At 46.5% G+C, this 18437-nt stretch overlaps 1 protein-coding gene across 1 annotated transcript in view; it reads right to left on the bottom strand.

Annotated features, from left to right (window-relative positions):
• LOC126534323 (putative phospholipase B-like 2) overlaps positions 1-13439 on the bottom strand; it is a 33315-nt gene extending 19876 nt beyond the window's left edge. Inside the window, exons 1-4 of the mRNA XM_055073013.2 lie at positions 13435-13439; positions 11287-11533; positions 8296-8393; positions 4400-4629 (exon numbers count right to left, since the gene is read on the bottom strand). Coding sequence (XP_054928988.2) covers positions 4400-4629; positions 8296-8393; positions 11287-11533; positions 13435-13439 — 580 coding nt within the window. The remainder of the gene's footprint in view (positions 1-4399; positions 4630-8295; positions 8394-11286; positions 11534-13434) is intronic.
• Between the last annotated feature and the right edge of the window lie 4998 nt (positions 13440-18437).

Raw genomic sequence — 18437 nt, 5'->3', positions numbered from 1 at the left:
CAAACATTAATGTGCCCTTTTACGCGGCTGAGCGGTCCCCGGAGTTATGAACTCCTCGCGAGAAAGCGAGCGCGCTGAGGTGTTTGGCGCATTTCGTTTGGCCTTACCAAGGTGCACTTGAACGAAGGCGAGAGCTTGCGCGTGAAAAGAATCCGTGCACGACAAGGCCTTCCGAGAGCGAGGGTGAAGTGTAGTCGTTGCGATGCCCTCTACGTTCAAGCAACACCTGGCGCGCTACTGCGGCAACAGGTATTCCCTTTCGCCGGCTCTTCTGCGTCAACACGCGCAAATGCTGCGGCGACGCAGCCAGTGGGGACGCTGTCGATGCGCGCTCGTGAGGTGACGCCGCAGTCAATGGGAATTTAGGCGATATTTTGCTGCTGCAGACGCTGAGATTTACGCTCAATGAGCCGTTTGACACTTTCGCATCAATAAGCTAGACGTCATGGTTGTGCTCGCCGGTAATAATGCGGCCGGCATCTGACGGAACAGCTGACACGCCCTGGAGACTTGTGGTTGGCGCTTGGCCACTACATTTAACAGCCATATTACAAACGAAGCCCATTCAACTTGTACATCCACTTGTGAAACGGCACAGCAAGACAACAGCGTCAAACTAGCCCATAATGAGGCACCTCGAAAAAAACGTGACGTTGGTAGACAGCTGGGCCGTTTAGAATGCAGACTAGCGATCGACAGCAGAAATGAAATTTGCGTTCCAAAACCTAGGATAAGGTAATTACACTTAGGACGGCGACCAAAGTTGATTAAAGAATTGCCTCTGCATGAAACTTCTGTATACGTTTGAGGCACTGGGTCGAAAAATTATTTTTATTATACGGACTCCAATCTTGGCTGTGAAGGTGGCTGTCCAGCGAAACTGCGATAAAACCTAATCCGATGGACCAATGTTACGTAGCCTTGAACTGATACCTTTCGAGCCTAAGCATCACGCCGCTGTGCATATTCAAGACTCCTAAATATGCGTGGACTCTCCATATAGCCGTCAGGAAACAAAAGAAATTAGTTGCCATGCGGGTTCTTGTTTTACACATGAAAGCGTAGTTACGTCCCTCCCTGCTTCGCATGCTAGAGTTGCCGCTTTCCAGCAACTGCAACTCATACAACTGTAACGAAGGCTAGCACGTAGGTGGCACTGCAATTTCTCATACTCTATCGAACATTCAGAGTAGTTACCTTTCGTGCCTCTGCCTGCCTTTGTGCGTCATAGTTGACACGCGCCGCGTATTCACCTGGTGAGTACAGCACAGATGATCCAGTTCACTGATGTCTTTCTGGAGGCCGGAATGTTAGCGTTCGATCGCAAACGTATTATTTACATCCATTTGCAACAAGATCTTGCGACACGTGCTTCGAAAATGTTGCGTACGCGATATAATAGCAGTTGTCATGAGACGGCGTTAGCGTTCATTTTAGAAACATTTGAACAAATACCTATGAAAACATGAAAAAGAGCTCCAGTTGCTGAATTTGTATAACCCTCTCTATAGAAAATCTGTGCTGTACACGAAGTTACTCGAAGCTACAAAGCCAACGCGAGTGCTTAAAGCACAACGGCTATTGTGTGCATTCACTTTGCGAAAGGTCGTCATCTAGGCGACGCCACGGTTGAGGAGCGTGAAAGAGAAGAGAAACGAGGAGCAGCGAAGGATAGTTTCGCTACTTTGTGAAGTTTCAGATTATTTAAGAATGCGTGGTGGCGAGCGCCATCTGGTGGTGCTACAGGGAACCCAGCGGCGCACCTGGCGCGTGCCTGCGGCTGTGATCGGTTAAGTTATTTTTAAAAAATTATGGGGTTTTACGTCCCAAAACCACTTTCTGATTATGAGGCACGCCGTAGTGGAGGACTCCGGAAATTTTGACCACCTGGGGTTCTTTAACGTGCACCTAAATCTAAGTACACGGGTGTTTTCGCATTTCACCCCCATCGAAATGCGGTGGCTCCACAGCCACCGTAGTCCTCCATAAAGAAAGCAAAAAAATCCCAATAAAGAAAGGCGTCAGGCAGGGAGATACGATCGCTCCGATGCTATTCACAGCGTGTTTACAGGATGTATTCAGAGACCTGGATCTGGAAGAATTGGGGATAAGAGTTGCTGGAGAATACCTTAGTAACTTGCGATTCGCTGATGATATTGCCTTGCTTAGTAACTCAGGGGACCAACTGCAATGCATGCTCACTGACCTGGAGAGGCAAAGCCGAAGGGTGGGTGTAAATATTAATCTGCAGAAAACTAAAGTAATGTTTAACAGACTCGGAAGGGAACAGCAGTTTACAATAGGTAGCGAGGCACTGGAAGGGGTAAGGGAATACATCTACTTAGGACAGGTAGTGACTGCGGATCCGGATCATGAGACTGAAATAATCAGAAGAAGAAGAATGGGCTGGGGTGCCTTTGGCAGGCATTCTCAGATCATGAACAGCAGGTTGCCATTATCCCTCAAGAGAAAAGTTTATAACAGCTGTGTCTTACCAGTACTCACGTACGGGTCAGAAACCTGGAGGCTTACGAAAAGGGTTCTACTTAAATTGAGGACGACGCAACGAGCTATGGAAAGAAGAATGATTGGTATAACGTTAAGGGATAAGAAAAGAGCAGATTGGGTGAGGGAACAAACGCGAGTTAATGATATCTTAGTTGACATCAAGAAAAAGAAATGGGCAGGACACGTAATGAGGAGGGAAGATAACCGATGGTCATTAAGAGTTACGGAATGGATTCCAAGGGAAGGAAAGCGTAGCAGAGCGCGGCAGAAAGTTAGGTGGGCGGATGAGATTAAGAAGTTTGCAGGGACAACATGGCCACAATTAGTGAATGACCGGGATGGTTGAAGAAGTATGGGAGAGGCCTTTGCCCTGCAGTGGGCATAACCAGGCTGATGATGATGATGATGAAATGCGGCCGCCGTGGCCGGGATTCGATCCCGCGACCTCGTGCTCAGCAGCCCAACACCATAGCCACTGAGCAACCACGGCAGGTGTTAAGTTATTGCCTACAAATATGAGAAATGCATGGTGGAGTAGAGGTATATAGTTTCGCTTTAACGAACACCTAAATATTGTCAGTTGCACGTCATTGTTAATTTTTAATGGAGTTTCGTTAATTAACAATATTGTGAGAGCACTTGTTCTCCTGGTTCATGGGCTTCGAAGAGAGACCACAAATTGCGTGCGGTAGTGTAAGCGTGAAACAACCTCCCCGCTCTCTAGATTCAATCGATGGTCCCTCGTTACTTCGGCGCAGTAGCCCATTTATTTGGGTTTTTCTACAGGACCTAAACAATTCTTAAGTACGTACGAAGCGGCCAATTCGTGCTAAAGGCAGGTGTTATCGCACGCATTTGTATGCCAGTTACCCTGGCCCAGAGAAAATTTCGGAGGGAATAGGGGACGAGGGATGTGGCTGATGTGGTTCACCCTCCATTCCGTACTTTCGTCACCTGAGGCACAAGTCTGAAGTTTAGGTTAGAACCTATGTGACCCATGTGTTATTAACAAGCGAATTCCTAATCGCCATGATAAGCTCTTCCTTTTTTTAACGGGAACGTCCCTAGCATTCCAAGTCATTGTACATCCTGTTTGGCTTTAACCACTACACCTTTGACGAGACATAGATGCACATTTGTTGTGGCTGTGTTCATCATTCGCATTAATGCATAACCGCGACAGCGTCGCACAATCCATTTACCTTCGATTAACAGGAGGGGCTCAGCGAAAACACAACACTGGTGTGAGGATTCCGTCTTTTGCTGGTAGAAAAGTGTGCTCAAAAATTAAATGTGAAATAACGTGGAAGTCGCTTGATACTTGTCGACCAATATACAATGATTGCAAGATCTGCAAGATCATATATTGCTCGACAGAAATTTTTATATTTGCTCGATATCCATATTGCTGTAAACGAGCAGGATCAACCTGCAAGCTTGCTCGAAGCCCGTGTCATTAGTCCTACAGAAGTAGCAGTGTTGAAAAACGGCAGTATTGGATCATGGCATAAATGCACGCTTTTCTCTGTCTCAGATACACAGGCTGCAAATGTCGGTAGAGCGAGTGCCTTAAAACGCAGTCGCGCCGAATTGAATGTATAGACCAGAGCGACATGTGAAATTGAAAGCCTGCTATCAGAGAAAAAATACATGCGTTTGCAATCTTGCATTGTAGCTTGGTGCTACTTTAGGATAGATGTCAACATTCCAGTACGTGACGCTGTTTTCTTTTCAGCGTTCCAGCAGAGAAAAAGTAATTTCCCTCAAAATTTATCAAGTAATTTGTGGACAAAGATTGAAAACAGTTATATCCGTCACTGTCCGGCATCAAACCGCGCTTTCCTTCGTGCTTTCCTCCAGCGTCAGCAACGGACAAAGGAGTTTTTCCTACCTGGTTCCGTCTGGAGAGCCGTGAGGTGCCAGGGGAAAATGTAATGTTTCTGGAAGCGCAGCATGGCTCGATAAACGAACCAGGCGTCGTGGCCAAAATACAGGCCCTCTGAGTCTCCTACGACCTTGACTACGGCCGAGCAAGCCATTATCTGATCGATTGAATAGAAGTCTTCCTCCCGTCCCAGGCCGTGTTCCAAATCCTGGATGTCTCCCTGAGCGTTGAGGAACCTGCATGGTAGGCGATGGCTTGAAGCGTCGAATTATTGCCTCTATTTACACGTGCAGTTTGTTGTCGTCATCATCATCATCATCATCCTCAGCCTGGTTACGCTCACTGCAGGGCAAAGGCATCTCCCATACTTCTCCAACTACCCCGGTTATGTACTAATTGTGGCCATGTTGTCCCTGCAAACTTCTTAATCTCATCCACCCACCTAATTTTCTGCCGTCCGCTGCTACGCTTCCCCTCCCTTGGAATCCAGTCCGTAACCCTTAATGACCATCGGTTATCTTCCCTCAGAATTACATGTCCTGCCCATGCCCATTTCTTTTTCTTGATTTTAAATGAGATGTCATTAACTCGCGTTTGTTCCCTCACCCAATCTGCTCTTTTCTTATCCCTTAGCGTTACATCCATAATTCTTTCCATAGCTCGTTGCGTCGTCCTCAATTTAAGTAGAGCCCGTTTCGTAAGCCTCCAGGTTTCTGCGCCGTCGGTGAGTTCTGGTAAGACACAGATATTATACACTTTTCTCTTGAGGGATAATGGCAACCTGCTGTTCATGATCTGAGAATGCCTGCCAAACGCACCCCAGCCCATTCTTATTCTTCTGATTATTTCAGCCTCATGATCCGGATCGCGGTCACTACCTGTCCAAAGTAGATGTATTCCCTCACCACTTCCAGTGCCTCACTACCTATCGTAAACTGCTGTTCTCTTCCGAGACTGCTAAACATCACTTTAGTTTTCTGCAGATTAAGTTTTAGACCCACCCTTCTGCTTTGCCTCTCCAGGTCAGTAAGCATGCATTGCAATTGGTCCCCTGAGTTACTAATGTATTCGCAAGTTACTAAGGTATTGTTACGTTGTGACGAAAAGCAAATATACGCAAGATCTAACCTTGTTTATTGTGAAAATTCTACACCACTGAAGGTCTTGGTGAGAAACGATATCGTAAAATGGTGGGGTTGTACGAGCCATTGTCGTCGAATTACGATAGTGTTTGTATGTGAGCTTTAGGAAGAATCACTGAAAAACGGCCCTAATATACAAATGAAAAGCACGACACATTTCTCTTATGATTCAGCATAATTATGTTGCTGCAGATACGGTTTGCCTTTCTGAGCAATTCATTGTTTGGTATATTTATTTACTTATTTCGCATTCGTATCTACTTCGTCATTGCAGGCATTGCAGCGGGAGGGGAGGAGGTACAATTGATGAAACAAGGATCACTTTCCTAAAGCCTGACCAAGTCACTTATAAAAGTCGTAAAATCATACCGCGTGATAGACCGTTCCAGTCTCTTGCTGACTACAAAAAAAAAAGAAGTTTATTTAAAGACGTCTTCATTAAAACGAATCTCACAAATTTTCAAATCATGCTCCCGTCTTGACGATACCTACTTAGAGTATCATTGCTAATGAAAAATAATATCTACTCTAAAGTTTCAAAGGCAGTCATCCAATTCACGCTACTTTCGTACTTCCTTACTGACTTAATGTTTCTTTTTCGTGATTGAAGGATTTTTTTACTACTGAATAAAAATATTACTTCTTTCCAGTATTGCAGTCGGTATAAAATTTTATGATAAGTCTTACCGTTTGAGTAAACTGTGACGAAACTAACGTTTAAAATATATAGATAACGTTGCAATCAAAACTACACGAAACGGAATTAGCTCTCAGGTCTAACACTGTTTTCGTCAAAAAGAGAAAGAAAAACTGTGGAGAAATTGCCGAAAGCGAGTGGTCTGTGAAGTCATTTCTACACATTGTAGCGAGGAGGACAGCTTGGTGTACAGCTTGGTGGAGTACTCTAGGTGAACAGAAAAATTATCTTTTCTTCGCATTGTTGTATGGCCACTGCAATTTTGTTGTAGCATCTTTTGATGCATCATCAATAATGCTGACTCTATATCAATATTGGCGGGCCCGGGCCGCACTCGGCTTGAAGCCATGGTCCCAGGCTGGGCTCGGCCTTCATACGGCGGGTCCGAGCAGGGTCCGGGTTGCAATATAAGGCCCCCATGCAGTGCTATACGGTGCTATGCGGTGCTATACTTCACCGTCTACATGTAGAGCCTTCGCAGAAAACTTCAAGTCACCGTGAACGTGAGAGGCATCATAAGACGCAAGAACGTGACCTGCCATAACCCGCGTCGATGAACTCACGCGAATGAGAACGAATACGCTTGTCACACACGCAGGCATTAGAACCCCAAGAGATTCTTGGACGGATTTACTGCCACGGCGGCAGCTGCCGGATATTATCACTGGCGCTGTGGCTCCAAAACCTTTTCGACGACGGCATCCTGTTCAGGCGTCCCGCACTTGAACACTGTGCTTGCGTCGACAGATTGAAAAACAGGGGCCGTTTTCAAGCGAGGCTTGCTTTGCCTACTCCCCTATTTTGAGTGTACTTGCTCCTTATTTCTTTACCGAGTGGACTGCTTGCATCAAAGGGTATGTGCCAATGGCCATGTGCCCGAATTTCACGAGCAAAACAACGCGCAATAAGTAAATAGGAAAATAGAAAGTTGAAGACACCGTTTGTGTGTAGTGAAGAACCAGTGAACCGAAGCAGCCGAGCATGGTGACAGAAGCAAAGTGAACAGAATTGCAGCAGTGCGTGCATTGAGCGAGGAGCGTTGAGCGACACAGAAGTCGCTCGGCGGCTTTTCTGAAGAAGTGGCAGAGTGTGAGGGAAGAAGGAAAATGAAATTAATGAGCGCAAAGCGTGCATCGGGTGTGGAGGAGACAAAAGCTTGGAAAAAGCGTCGAGCGCAACAGGAAGGTATGCGTTACGCAGCAAAGCTTCGCCGTAGGAACGTGCGCATGTGCTAATAAATTTAAAGTGCATTCATGACGCGTTCATATGCATGCCGCTTCTACATCGAAACGTTTGCGACAGTGTGGTACATTTTCGCGATTGCGTTACATTTCCGTCGGCATTGCGCCGCTAATGAGTAATTAACAGAAATTCTGCCTAAATTTAGACTGTATTTGCGTCAATATAGTTACCTTTTCATAAAATCATGTTTACCATTTGCGAAGTAATATTGAATCGTGGACTTCCAAATAGCTGCGGCACCTGCTGATTTATTAATGTGTTTCAATGCCTCAGTGCGCAGAACCAATATTCTAGAAACAGGGTAATGTAGGTTATTTTTTATTCTAATATGACCAATATTTTGACATTCATGCGACGTAGCCCAAATAACCGACTTTCAACGTGCTTCTATTTCTTGGAATACGTTGCACGAATTTCTGCTTTGTGCCCATCGCATACTTTTTTTTAATTTGGAAGTTCTACTTTTCAGAATAATATCAGACGCCCGATGCCAGCAACCACTGCGATCTCATTTCAACATGCCTTAGCACTTAAGACCACTCGTCTATTTATTGTGATGCGCTTGTCAGCTAACACAGGCAGACAAATCTCCCTCACTTGTGTGCAGTAGTGCCTTTGTAAGAGACAATGTACATACTTCCAATAAAAAAACTGCGTAAATGATTAGAAATCCAGGTACGGAAAGCCCAACATGAAACTGTTATGCCTATATGCAAAATACCCATGCCCGCCAAGCTCCACTTTACAACGCTCTTATGAACAGAAAATACCACCAGCCGCGAAACGAACAAACGCTTCCGGTCATGAGACTCGATACTTACTGAGCTCTCGGGGCATCAGTCACCTCATTTGAAAAGTCTAGGGTCTTGTTTTCCAACTCGTCGCTGAGACCCGCCAGTTGCTTCATTTGAAGATAGACCTGCAGCGGGAACGTGTGACACAAATAATTCACAGAACATTGAAGTACTCTGTCGGAAATGACGTTTCTGCTTAGCGGTCAATGTTCAGCGCATGTGCCTTTGTCTTTCACGACTTGACAGAGCCACTAATTGAAAGTAAACTATACGCGTATGTAGGCTTTCGGGAGCATGTGATAGCGGAAGCGGCCGGCAATCTCCGATAAAAAATAATTGTTGCTGTCTCCAGCGTACCCGAATTTGTCGACGGGTACGTCTTCCGCAGTACTTAATACTAATATCCTTTTCTAATTGTTAGAGAAATGCAAACTTCTATACAGTACCAGCTTGTACTGCTATTGCACATTTTACTGAAAATGTGGCTTAAACGACCGTCATTATTAACTTCTGAAACGTTTAGAGCTGAGAGCCATGTTTAGTGCTGTAGCGTGGGATGTGGTCCCTTGTAACCTGCAAGAAAACGCACGCTCATGAATTCCAGTAATTTTGCTTGTTCAAGTTACATTTGCTACGATGATGACGGGAACGAGTTGGGGCGATCGTAAGAACTTGCAAAGAATGGGATCGATATATAGACTGGAAATTCCCAGCAATATCACTGAACTTTCACTGGAGTTTACGGACTGATAAATGAATTCACATAAAAGGCGATTAAAAGCTCCTGGCGTCACTGCAACTTCTCAGGCAGACGCTTGCATGCCCCTGAAGACAGACCATCAACTGGAATAAATACAGCTGTCGAGAAAAGTGGATAAAAAAACGCAAACGCAGAGTATGTCTCCAGAAGTTCGAGGTCATTCTTGATGGGAGTCACTAACGGTTGTAAAAAAAGGAAGAACGCAAGAATTTTGTAGTATTCAGTTCGCTATGCTACCTGGGAATTGTGCCAATGCGCAGGAAAGGAAATAACGCATAAATTAGAATATACACAAACGCGCGGAGACACGAAGGAGATGAAAATGCATCCGCTTATGATGTTTGGCCATGCGAAGGGCCGCACCTCAACAGCGCTTGTGGCTGTTATTAAATGATCTAGAGCAGAAAATAAATCTGAATTTCATTGACCAGACAGCGCTCCACGAGTACTTAAGAGCCAGCTGGATCAATGTGGACTCCAATTTGTTAGCTTCATGTATGCCGGCTTTTCTATTGGTATTCTCCGAGCTCAGTATAGTCAGTATCATGTATTCGCGGAAAGTGCAGGGTAGCAAGTAATATTTTCCCGCGCGACTATCATCTGCAGTCCTCAGCCACTGTGCTGGTGCTTTTCGCACCTGTACGAGCAGTCGTTCGCAATAGCAGTAAGTCGAGTCAGTGTGCTACAAAGCGTGGTCTGCAAAAAAATACTCGGTGTGCAGCGCTGGAGCCCACTCTTCTCAACGATTCGAGAATGCAATCCAGAAGTCGGTACTGGCCATTATCACTGGACACTGGAACCAGCGTTACATAAAAAAAGCACTCGTAATAACAGCGATAAAGTACCATGTATTTTTCAAGCCGAACTGGTTTGGACTCCAACAAAAAACAACCCAGAAATGTCGAAAAACCGCGCTAGTACCCATAACGAAGCTTGGCACAACAACGCCGCGCCATATTTATTCAACTTTCGCGCAGCTGGTAATATAAATTAATTATCCAAATTTCAGATAATTATAAATTGCATAGGCATATGTTCAAATCCACAAACTGATGTTGTTTGTAGGCATTGAAAAATGCAACAATTTTATTCCAGTGCGCTTTAGCTTGTGCACAAAATTAGAACATTTACCGCAGTTATCAAACATTAAAAGTATCTCAGAAATTAAATTCTCGAGATTTACGCGCCAAGACCGTGATATGAGGCGTGCTGTATTGAGCGTATCCGTATTACTTTTACTACCCTGGGTTTTTTTAACGCGCGCGCATACACGCAACACGGACGTTCTCGCCTTTCGCCCTCATCGAAGTACGGCCGTCGTTTTCGCCCTTTGATGCGCCACCCGTGGGCTTAGCGACGCAACACCGAAGCCACCACGGCGCGTCGCCAGCATGTGGCGAAAAATTGGACGGCATGAGTGAAGCACCGCTATACGTGCGGGCCTACAGACATGTAAGAAATAAGCGTATCAATACATTGCAGCTCGTAGCTCACCCGAATAAATATTCCTTAAATATATGAAGGTACGACGCCAATTGCCGGTTCGGGAATCCTTACGGGCGCTAGTTTCCATTTCCTAAATTTCTATCCTTTGCCGTGGAAAGAAGAAGAGAACTGTTTCAGTGAACCAGGTGGCCTCCGTAATGTCAAGCGTTCGCGCGAAATGTGTTTTCGAAACGGAATTCTTTGTAATGAACAGAGCACGACTTGATGAAAAAAAAAATGTATGAACCGAGCCATTTCGCACACCACTATCTGATTTAGCCTTCACAATTATAGTGCCGCTATATGTGGAAGCGCAACTTTTCAAAAGCGCGTCGGCTTTTGTACACGAGTCATCGAAGGTTCCAGAGTAATCGCTGGTTCCCGCGTGTCTACTAGAAAATTCTTCACAATTCGCGTTGAACATGCAATCAGATTACACAAGCTTGGGTGACAACAGACAGCGGGTAGAAACATCGATAACATTCGACAAACTTCCGATACATGCGGCCGCTTCCTGCGCTGAGGGATAACATTTGTTAGACGGTGAAAAGCGATCACACGAAAAAGATAAACTAAAGGTGTCAGTATATCCAAATTTATCACTAGAATATACAGCAACGTACCTTAATTTGACCGACTCACAAGAATTTACAGTTTACAGCTAGGCTAAGTCATGTTAAGGGACACCTAAACCAAGTCAATCTTTCACTTTTTGAGCCTCAGTGTATTTTGAGCAGGTATAGTATTGTTCCAAGTAGAGCACGGTACTTTACCATGTTCCAGAACGACTCGTTATGTCTTCGGAGGTGCTGCTGCTGTTGGGAGTATTTGTTGTTCTCGTCGAAAAATTTCTTCAAGTCACGGCAGTACTCGGGTTGGCTGTCGCAGTACCCTCCGAACATGTTGGTCCAGTGGTTCTCGATCAGTTGCCGCGTGAGGTACGCCTCCAGGGCCCCTGCTGCATATGCTTGGACTTCATCCTTCGCACGTTCATTGGTCTCGATTTGAAGGAACGCCCATCTAAAATTCGGGATAGAAATGATGACAAGCTGCGTGAGGATTGTAATAAATTATAGGCTCGCACAGTTCCAAGCAAAGAAGACTGCATGAGACAAACATTATAACGTTAGGGAGATAACGAGCAAGTCGCTGTCGAAACATCTGTCCCTGTACGTCCTTAATAGAACAATAAAAAATGGTTTGGGAGTCATCAGGGCAATATATTTTGCTTCCTCAAAGCCCCACGGTGAATATAGCTAAAACATTATTTCAAGCATCTGTAGGTACACGTGTTGGGAGCTCGCTTTAGCGGAGGCAATACCAATTCTTACAGGTTGTGAACGGAGAGTCGACTGGCTTTATTTCAAAGTAAAAGCAGGTTTGCCGTGTGGCAAACGTTTGTCTAAGATAATCCAGGGACCAATTTTAATGAAACTTGTTGCACTTGAAAGATAAAGTTGAATTCTAATAACTGGTGGAAATATTTTCAAAAATTTGAAAGTTTGAAAAAAAATAGAAGCATGAAGTTTACAAAAGATAATAGCTCCGCATCAAACACACATATCGCGGCTCTTGAAACAGCATCCCCTAGATCATTGAAAGCAGACAAATTTGGTGAATTTGTTGAGGTAACTGGATTTCCCAAATGCGGGGACAACGTATAGTGACGGACGGTAGCTACACACGAAGTGTTGAGCTGCAATTTGTATCAACTATCTTGTGCATCCCTTTTTAAATATGGATGTCCGTGCAGGTAGGTCGTATTTGTACTAATAATTGTAGCGATGGATATTTACATGCAGAGCTATCTGCAACATTGAACCGCCATTTCGTAAGGAGCTGAGCTCAAGCGGTTACCTAGAATTCGTCAACTCGTTTGACTTTGTTAGCAGAAGCAAGAGACCAAGGAAGGAACAGCAATAATACGTTCATTAAGGATTACGATAGCTGTGAGAATTCAGATGCAGACCAACAATTCATGAGTGGATAAGTGTTACTGTTCTACAGATGACTGAACGACAGACCGCATGAGGTGTCCATCCGGCGGTGCCATCGACCAAATTGGCGCCTCCGATATTTTCGCTGACTCGATCTCCTAAGCAATGAAGCGTTTGTAATTGATTGAATTCTTGTCGCAAACCAGTGTTATGAAAGCTGCTGATCTAACTTTAAGTCAACAGATTGTTTTTGAGCAGTTAAGTAATTTACTTACAAAGTTTCGGAATTGTTGCTGATTCGCGTCCTGCACAAACAATAGCGAAGTTTCCTAATTTTCTCACTTTGCTTGTGATAGCAATTATATGAACACTCCAAAAAAATTTTGCCGTCGCCGTGATGTTCTGTATAAAGTCCAAGGGCGATAACACCGTCGCCGCGCGTCGTATGCTGTATGTGCGAATGAAAGCACGTGAGGGAAGCCGACGATCGCAGCTCAATGTGGGATGCGCGAAGGAGAAAGCGGAGAGCTAACGAGCATTTTGCCGTTGCGTGAGAGGCCATGGGGCAGTCGGAAGGGTGGGAGGGGACGCGTTGTGCTCCGGAAACATCCGCTAAATTCGCGAAGGGGCAAAAGAGGAACTGACGATCGTGCCTCAACATCACGCTCCTTATATGGAGGAAAGTCATATATGCATGGAGGCAGCACGGGAGGAAGGAGGGGGCGGCTTCAACGCGGCCAATAAGTGCGTACTTTGCACGGCCGCACGCGGTCACGCGCGCCGTATCTTGAAAGGGATCTGCAGACGGCTCATACCTTTGTATGCGCTGCGTTCACGCGCCTCTTGCGTTGAAACGATATACCCAACGAAGGGCACTTCGCTCGCTGCTGCTGCCACGCTGGCTCACACCAGCGTGCAGCGTTTTGCAGCGAGTGCCCTAGCTTATCGAGTGCGACGTGTTCATGTTAGCTTGTGCGCGCTCACACCATGCTTGTTAATTCATTTACTAAGCGAACGCTTCCAAGTTTATACGGCCGAAAAACATTAATTTCCTTACGTCGCATAGCTGTTTACTAATTCGCTATCGCAATCAATGGTTCGCCTTTCGTGCGAAACTGCAACTTCTTTTACTTCTTTTTTCTGCTAGTTTTTCAGTAGATAAGTATTGAACGGTGGTCAACTTTTACTACGCACAATCAATGAGCGACATGTGCCGTTTACGTTTATATTTTTTATTTTGTGCTTAAGGACTTCTCCTTGTTTCGGTCCTTCGTAGGCCTTACTTAGAGCTTTCACTCTCGCTCGCCTCCTTTCTCTGTGGTATTCAGGGTGCATGTGGCTCGGGATGCTGGCCACCGTGATCCGATACACCGACGCGGCAAAGTACAAGAACCGAGCGGCCCACGCTATCAGCGTGATCAACGGCCAAGGACAAGAGGTAGCAGCGGCCTCGGCAAGCACTCCAGACATCGACTGCGCGGAAGACACGGCGATAGCCCTGGCGGCCACTACGGGCCAGCGAGAGGAAGATTCAATCACAATCATCACCTACTCACAAACAGCATGTAGAAATTACCAAAAGGGCCGCATTTTCAAACAAGCCCTGAGCATCATCGAAAAACGAGACAATTTTCCAGGACTGTACATTGTCTGGGCCCCGGGACACGAGTGCCTGGCGGCTAATGTAGCGGCTAATGCCGCTGCCCGAGACCGCTTTCACTGAGCTATCCCACCAGGTTCACGAGCACCGGTAGACCAACAAGATAGCGTCCCAAAAACATACGCCGATATCCTGAGCCACCACAGACTGGGTAGGAGGATCTATCCACCCCCGCATCCCAAGCTGACAAGAGAAGAGGCAGCGATCTTCCGAAAACTACAGACCGGCACATTCCCGCACGGCACCCTGCTACACGCCATGTATCCTACGAGCTAAACTCACAAATGCGCCTTCTGCTCTACGCCCAATACCCTCTCCACATGGTATGGGAATGTCAACAAAACCCATCGACACCGCCCATCACCGGACCAACCGTCGAGCAGTGAGAGGCCCAGCTGACAAGCTCGAGCCCTGAAGACCAGCATCGCCTGGTGAGCAGGGCCAAGCTATCGGCTCAGGCCTACGGCATCCTGGACTAGGGACGCCGCCCACTTCGGACGATTTTACCGTCGGCTCATTTCTACTAATAAAGTTTATTCCTCCTCCTCCTGTGTTTAAGGATTGTACAAAACACACCGAACAGTTCAGATTTCATGTACCGGTGGCAACGGACGCCTTTTCAAAACACGTTTAAAGGGTGAACCAAGGCATGTTTATTATATATGTAGTATTAGAGATCCACTTTGGGCCGTCTTGCTCTTCAAAGCACGCACCGCGCTAAGCATTCTTGTATTCTTTCTATTACGTTACGGTTTCGGAAAGGGTGCATTGTACAAATAACAACCAGCGCTGGGATCCGCGCCAGCAAAACCTTGTATAAATACCCCTTTTGCCAGCAGAAAGAAGTCCTAAATAACTCTTAATATCCAGAAGAATATCGCATACCTTCGTTTGCTGTCCAATCCAAGGCGCTACCTCCCTGTATATTAATATCTCGTCTAAAGCATCGGATGTCTGTGCTCAATCTCGCGATTTGGAATTCTCATCCAGGCCACATCCGGCAGTGAAAAGTGGCGTATCAGGAAAAAAAAAATTGCCGAGACCCTGAGAGTATGCTAGTTTACGTGCGACAACAGCAGGAAGGCGCTCTGAACTTAACAATACACTCCCTCCCCAGATCAAGAATCGGCCTCCCTCGTGCAGCGTTGGGCCTCTACATGCCTCAAGAGTCTCGCAGTTACCAGTTCTCTTATTGTTGAACAAACATCAGTGTTTTCAACTACGCTACATCTCTGACATATTCAGCTTTCCAGATTATTAAAACGCACGTACATGACCCCGGCCCAATTTACACATAGCTCAGCAATAAGCATGTTGCTCGCAAAATGTACAACACACAGGAAAAACGAACATGACAGAGCGCGAGTTGTGTTCGTTTTCTCTGTGTGGTGCGCATTTTGCATCGAGAATGATTATTCTTGAATATCGCCAACTAGTCCAATGACATGTCGTTGTAGAACATAGATGTGTGTGGCCTGCCCGCATGCATATGAGAAAGGGCTACCACGAAACAATTCCCTGGCGTTTGATAAAGCACCCCACTATGGCAGATCACCTTTTACGTGAGACCACCTGTCTAGCGAACAATGATTATATGTTCGTACCCGCTCTCGTTTATGTCGTTCTTGAAGGTGCCCCACGCGACGGGCAGTTGAGGTGAGTCAGAAGAGAAGTCTGCATCCTGCGGTTGAGCGTCTTCTATCTGCAGCTTCTGAGAACCGGTTTCCAGTGCCACCCATGCCGATTTGGGCGCCTGTCCTTGCGATGCAATCATCGTGCAGCTCACCCAGATTGCCAGTGCTATCACCACAGGCAGATGATTCTGCTCCATTGCGAATCTGCGTCAGTGCTATTGCATGTAGGAAGTGTTGAAAGATCGTTATTAATAGAGAGCTGGAAAACTAACTCTTCATAGCCAATAGATCAAAAGCAACGCTTCTATTACAACGATTACACTAGGCGCAGTTAAGGTACTAATTATTTTCATGCCCACTTCCTATAATATGTATTTCTTGAACCCTGTAAAGGTCCCCCCCACCCAGAACTGTGTAATCAATCTAAATATCATTCGGGGCAAGTTTTCTCCTACACTCACTAGGCAGGAGACATGACATTGCACTTTGCTAAATGATTCGGCTGGCAATCGTGACGAAGATCTCCGGAAAGTACGAAATCTGAGTCTGAAGATTAGTACGTACTGCAGGCACTCACTCGAAGGAAGTGCCCAGTAGTAACTCACGCATTTTCTAAATTATTATTTTATATTGCAAATAGCAATATCCAGTGAAAAAAAGTCGCAGTGCCGCCCGAAAGGCGCAGCATCGATTGCGATAGCACATAAGTAGGCAGATATACGCAGTAAGCATACTAGATTTATCGGTCGTATAAACTTGCAAACATTCGCTTGCTAATTAAATTAACAAACATGGTGTCAGCTCACATAGGCAAACATGAACACAGAACTCGATGACTACGGTCACTTGCTCCCAAAGGGCTGGCGTGAGCAAGCACGGCAGCAGCAGTGAGCGAAGTAACCTTCGTGCTGTCTATCGCTTCAACGCGAACTGAGGAGCGAGAACACAGCACGCATAAAGATATGCCCCGTCTTCAGATCGCTTTCGAGATAGGGCGCGCAGAGTATGCAGTTGCTGGCGGAGTAAAAGCCGCCCCCATCCCTATCTCGCGCGCTGCCTCACCGCTTCCTCCCTTGCGCGCGTGAGATGGAGCCGGGAGCATCAGTTCCCGTTGTGTCCAGTTGTGATATACGCAGTTGCTGCCAGAGCACAACGCCGCTCCTCTCCCTCCCTCCCATCATCCACGACATTTCGTGCGACGGAAGCGGCGCGTTTCCTCTGCGCTTTCCTCCCTCGCATGCGCCAGATTGAGCCGCGATCGTCGGCTCCCCTCACTTGCTTTCACTTGCACTTACTGCATGGGGCACACTGAGACGGTGTTATCGCCCTTGGACTTGATACGTAACGTCACGGTGGCGCCGATGGCGTCGGCGAAAAAGTCGCAGTTTCGTCCGAACGCCGAAGCATCGGCTGCGATAGTAAATGAGTAGACAGCCATACAAAGTAATGATAGTAGTTTTATCGGCCGTATAAACTTTAAACGTCCACATCCTAATTACATTAACAAGCATGGTGTCACGCGCGCACAGGCAAACATGAACACATCTAACTTGATCACTGCGGAAATTCGCTGCCACAACGCTGGAATGAGGAAGCGAGGCAGCAGCAGCGAGTGAATTCACGTTCGTACTGCGTCTCGCATCCATACGAACTAAGCCATGAAAACACAGCGCACGGGTGAACTCTGTCCTCGCCGCAGATGGGGCTTTCCAGATACAGCAACCCAGGCGGACGCGCGCCGACGCCCGGGCTAGAACATGCTCCCCCTCGCTACCCTCCCCCCCCCCCCCCCCCCCCATGGAGCCTTGCGCTCGTGTGAAGACGGCGCGATTCCTCTGCGCCTTCCTCTCTTGCGTGCGCCAGAATGAACTGCGATCGCCAGCTAACACTTGCTCGATTTTAGCGCATGTGGCATGTGTTCTTTCATCTCGTTTCTCCCGTCATCCCCCACTGACCTTCTTTGTTCTCCTCTTCCCCTTCCCTTAGGCATAGTATCAGGCCAGATAAGATGCTTCACTTTCCGGCTGACCGCTCTGCCTTTTCCAGTGAATAAACTTCTTCACTCCCACATACAAACTACTGCGCACGGTAACGATATTATCGCCCTTGGACTTTATACGTAGCCTCACAGCGACGGCAACGGCACAAATGCGCTTGGAATGCCCATTTAATTGCTATTCAATATAATGTGCCTGGAGTGTTCATATATTTGCTTTCGCAATAAAAAGGAAAAAAAAAAGAACGCTGCAGGCTGGCCATCGGAAAGTGCGCACGCATGCAGGCTCTTCAAGAAGGCGGGCATCAATTCTGAAGTTTAGCGTGCCAAAACAACGATCTGATTATGAAGCACGCCGTAGTGGGAGACTTCGGACAAATTTAGAGCACGAGGGGATGTTTAGCCTGCCCCAAATGCACGGGACACGGACGTTTTTGAATTTCGCCCCCATCTAAATGCGGCCGCCGCGGCCGGGATTTGATACCGCAACGTCGTGCTTAGCGGCGCCACACCATAGCCGCTAAGCCATCGCCGCGGGTAGAACGTGGGCATAGAACATGCACTGAGATTTTCGTGAATGCAACCTGACACGCAGCAGTACTCAAGGATTCCTAGGAAGCAATATGCTCACGTCGGTTTATGCTTATTGCGCTTACTGGTATATCTGGTAGATGTTTTTGTCTGAGGGGCTGGATCG

The sequence above is a fragment of the Dermacentor andersoni genome, chromosome 7 (assembly GCF_023375885.2).
Source record: "Dermacentor andersoni chromosome 7, qqDerAnde1_hic_scaffold, whole genome shotgun sequence".
NCBI lineage: Eukaryota > Metazoa > Arthropoda > Arachnida > Ixodida > Ixodidae > Dermacentor > Dermacentor andersoni.
Note: the sequence above shows the minus strand (reverse complement) of the source record. Positions and strands in the feature narration are given on the sequence as shown.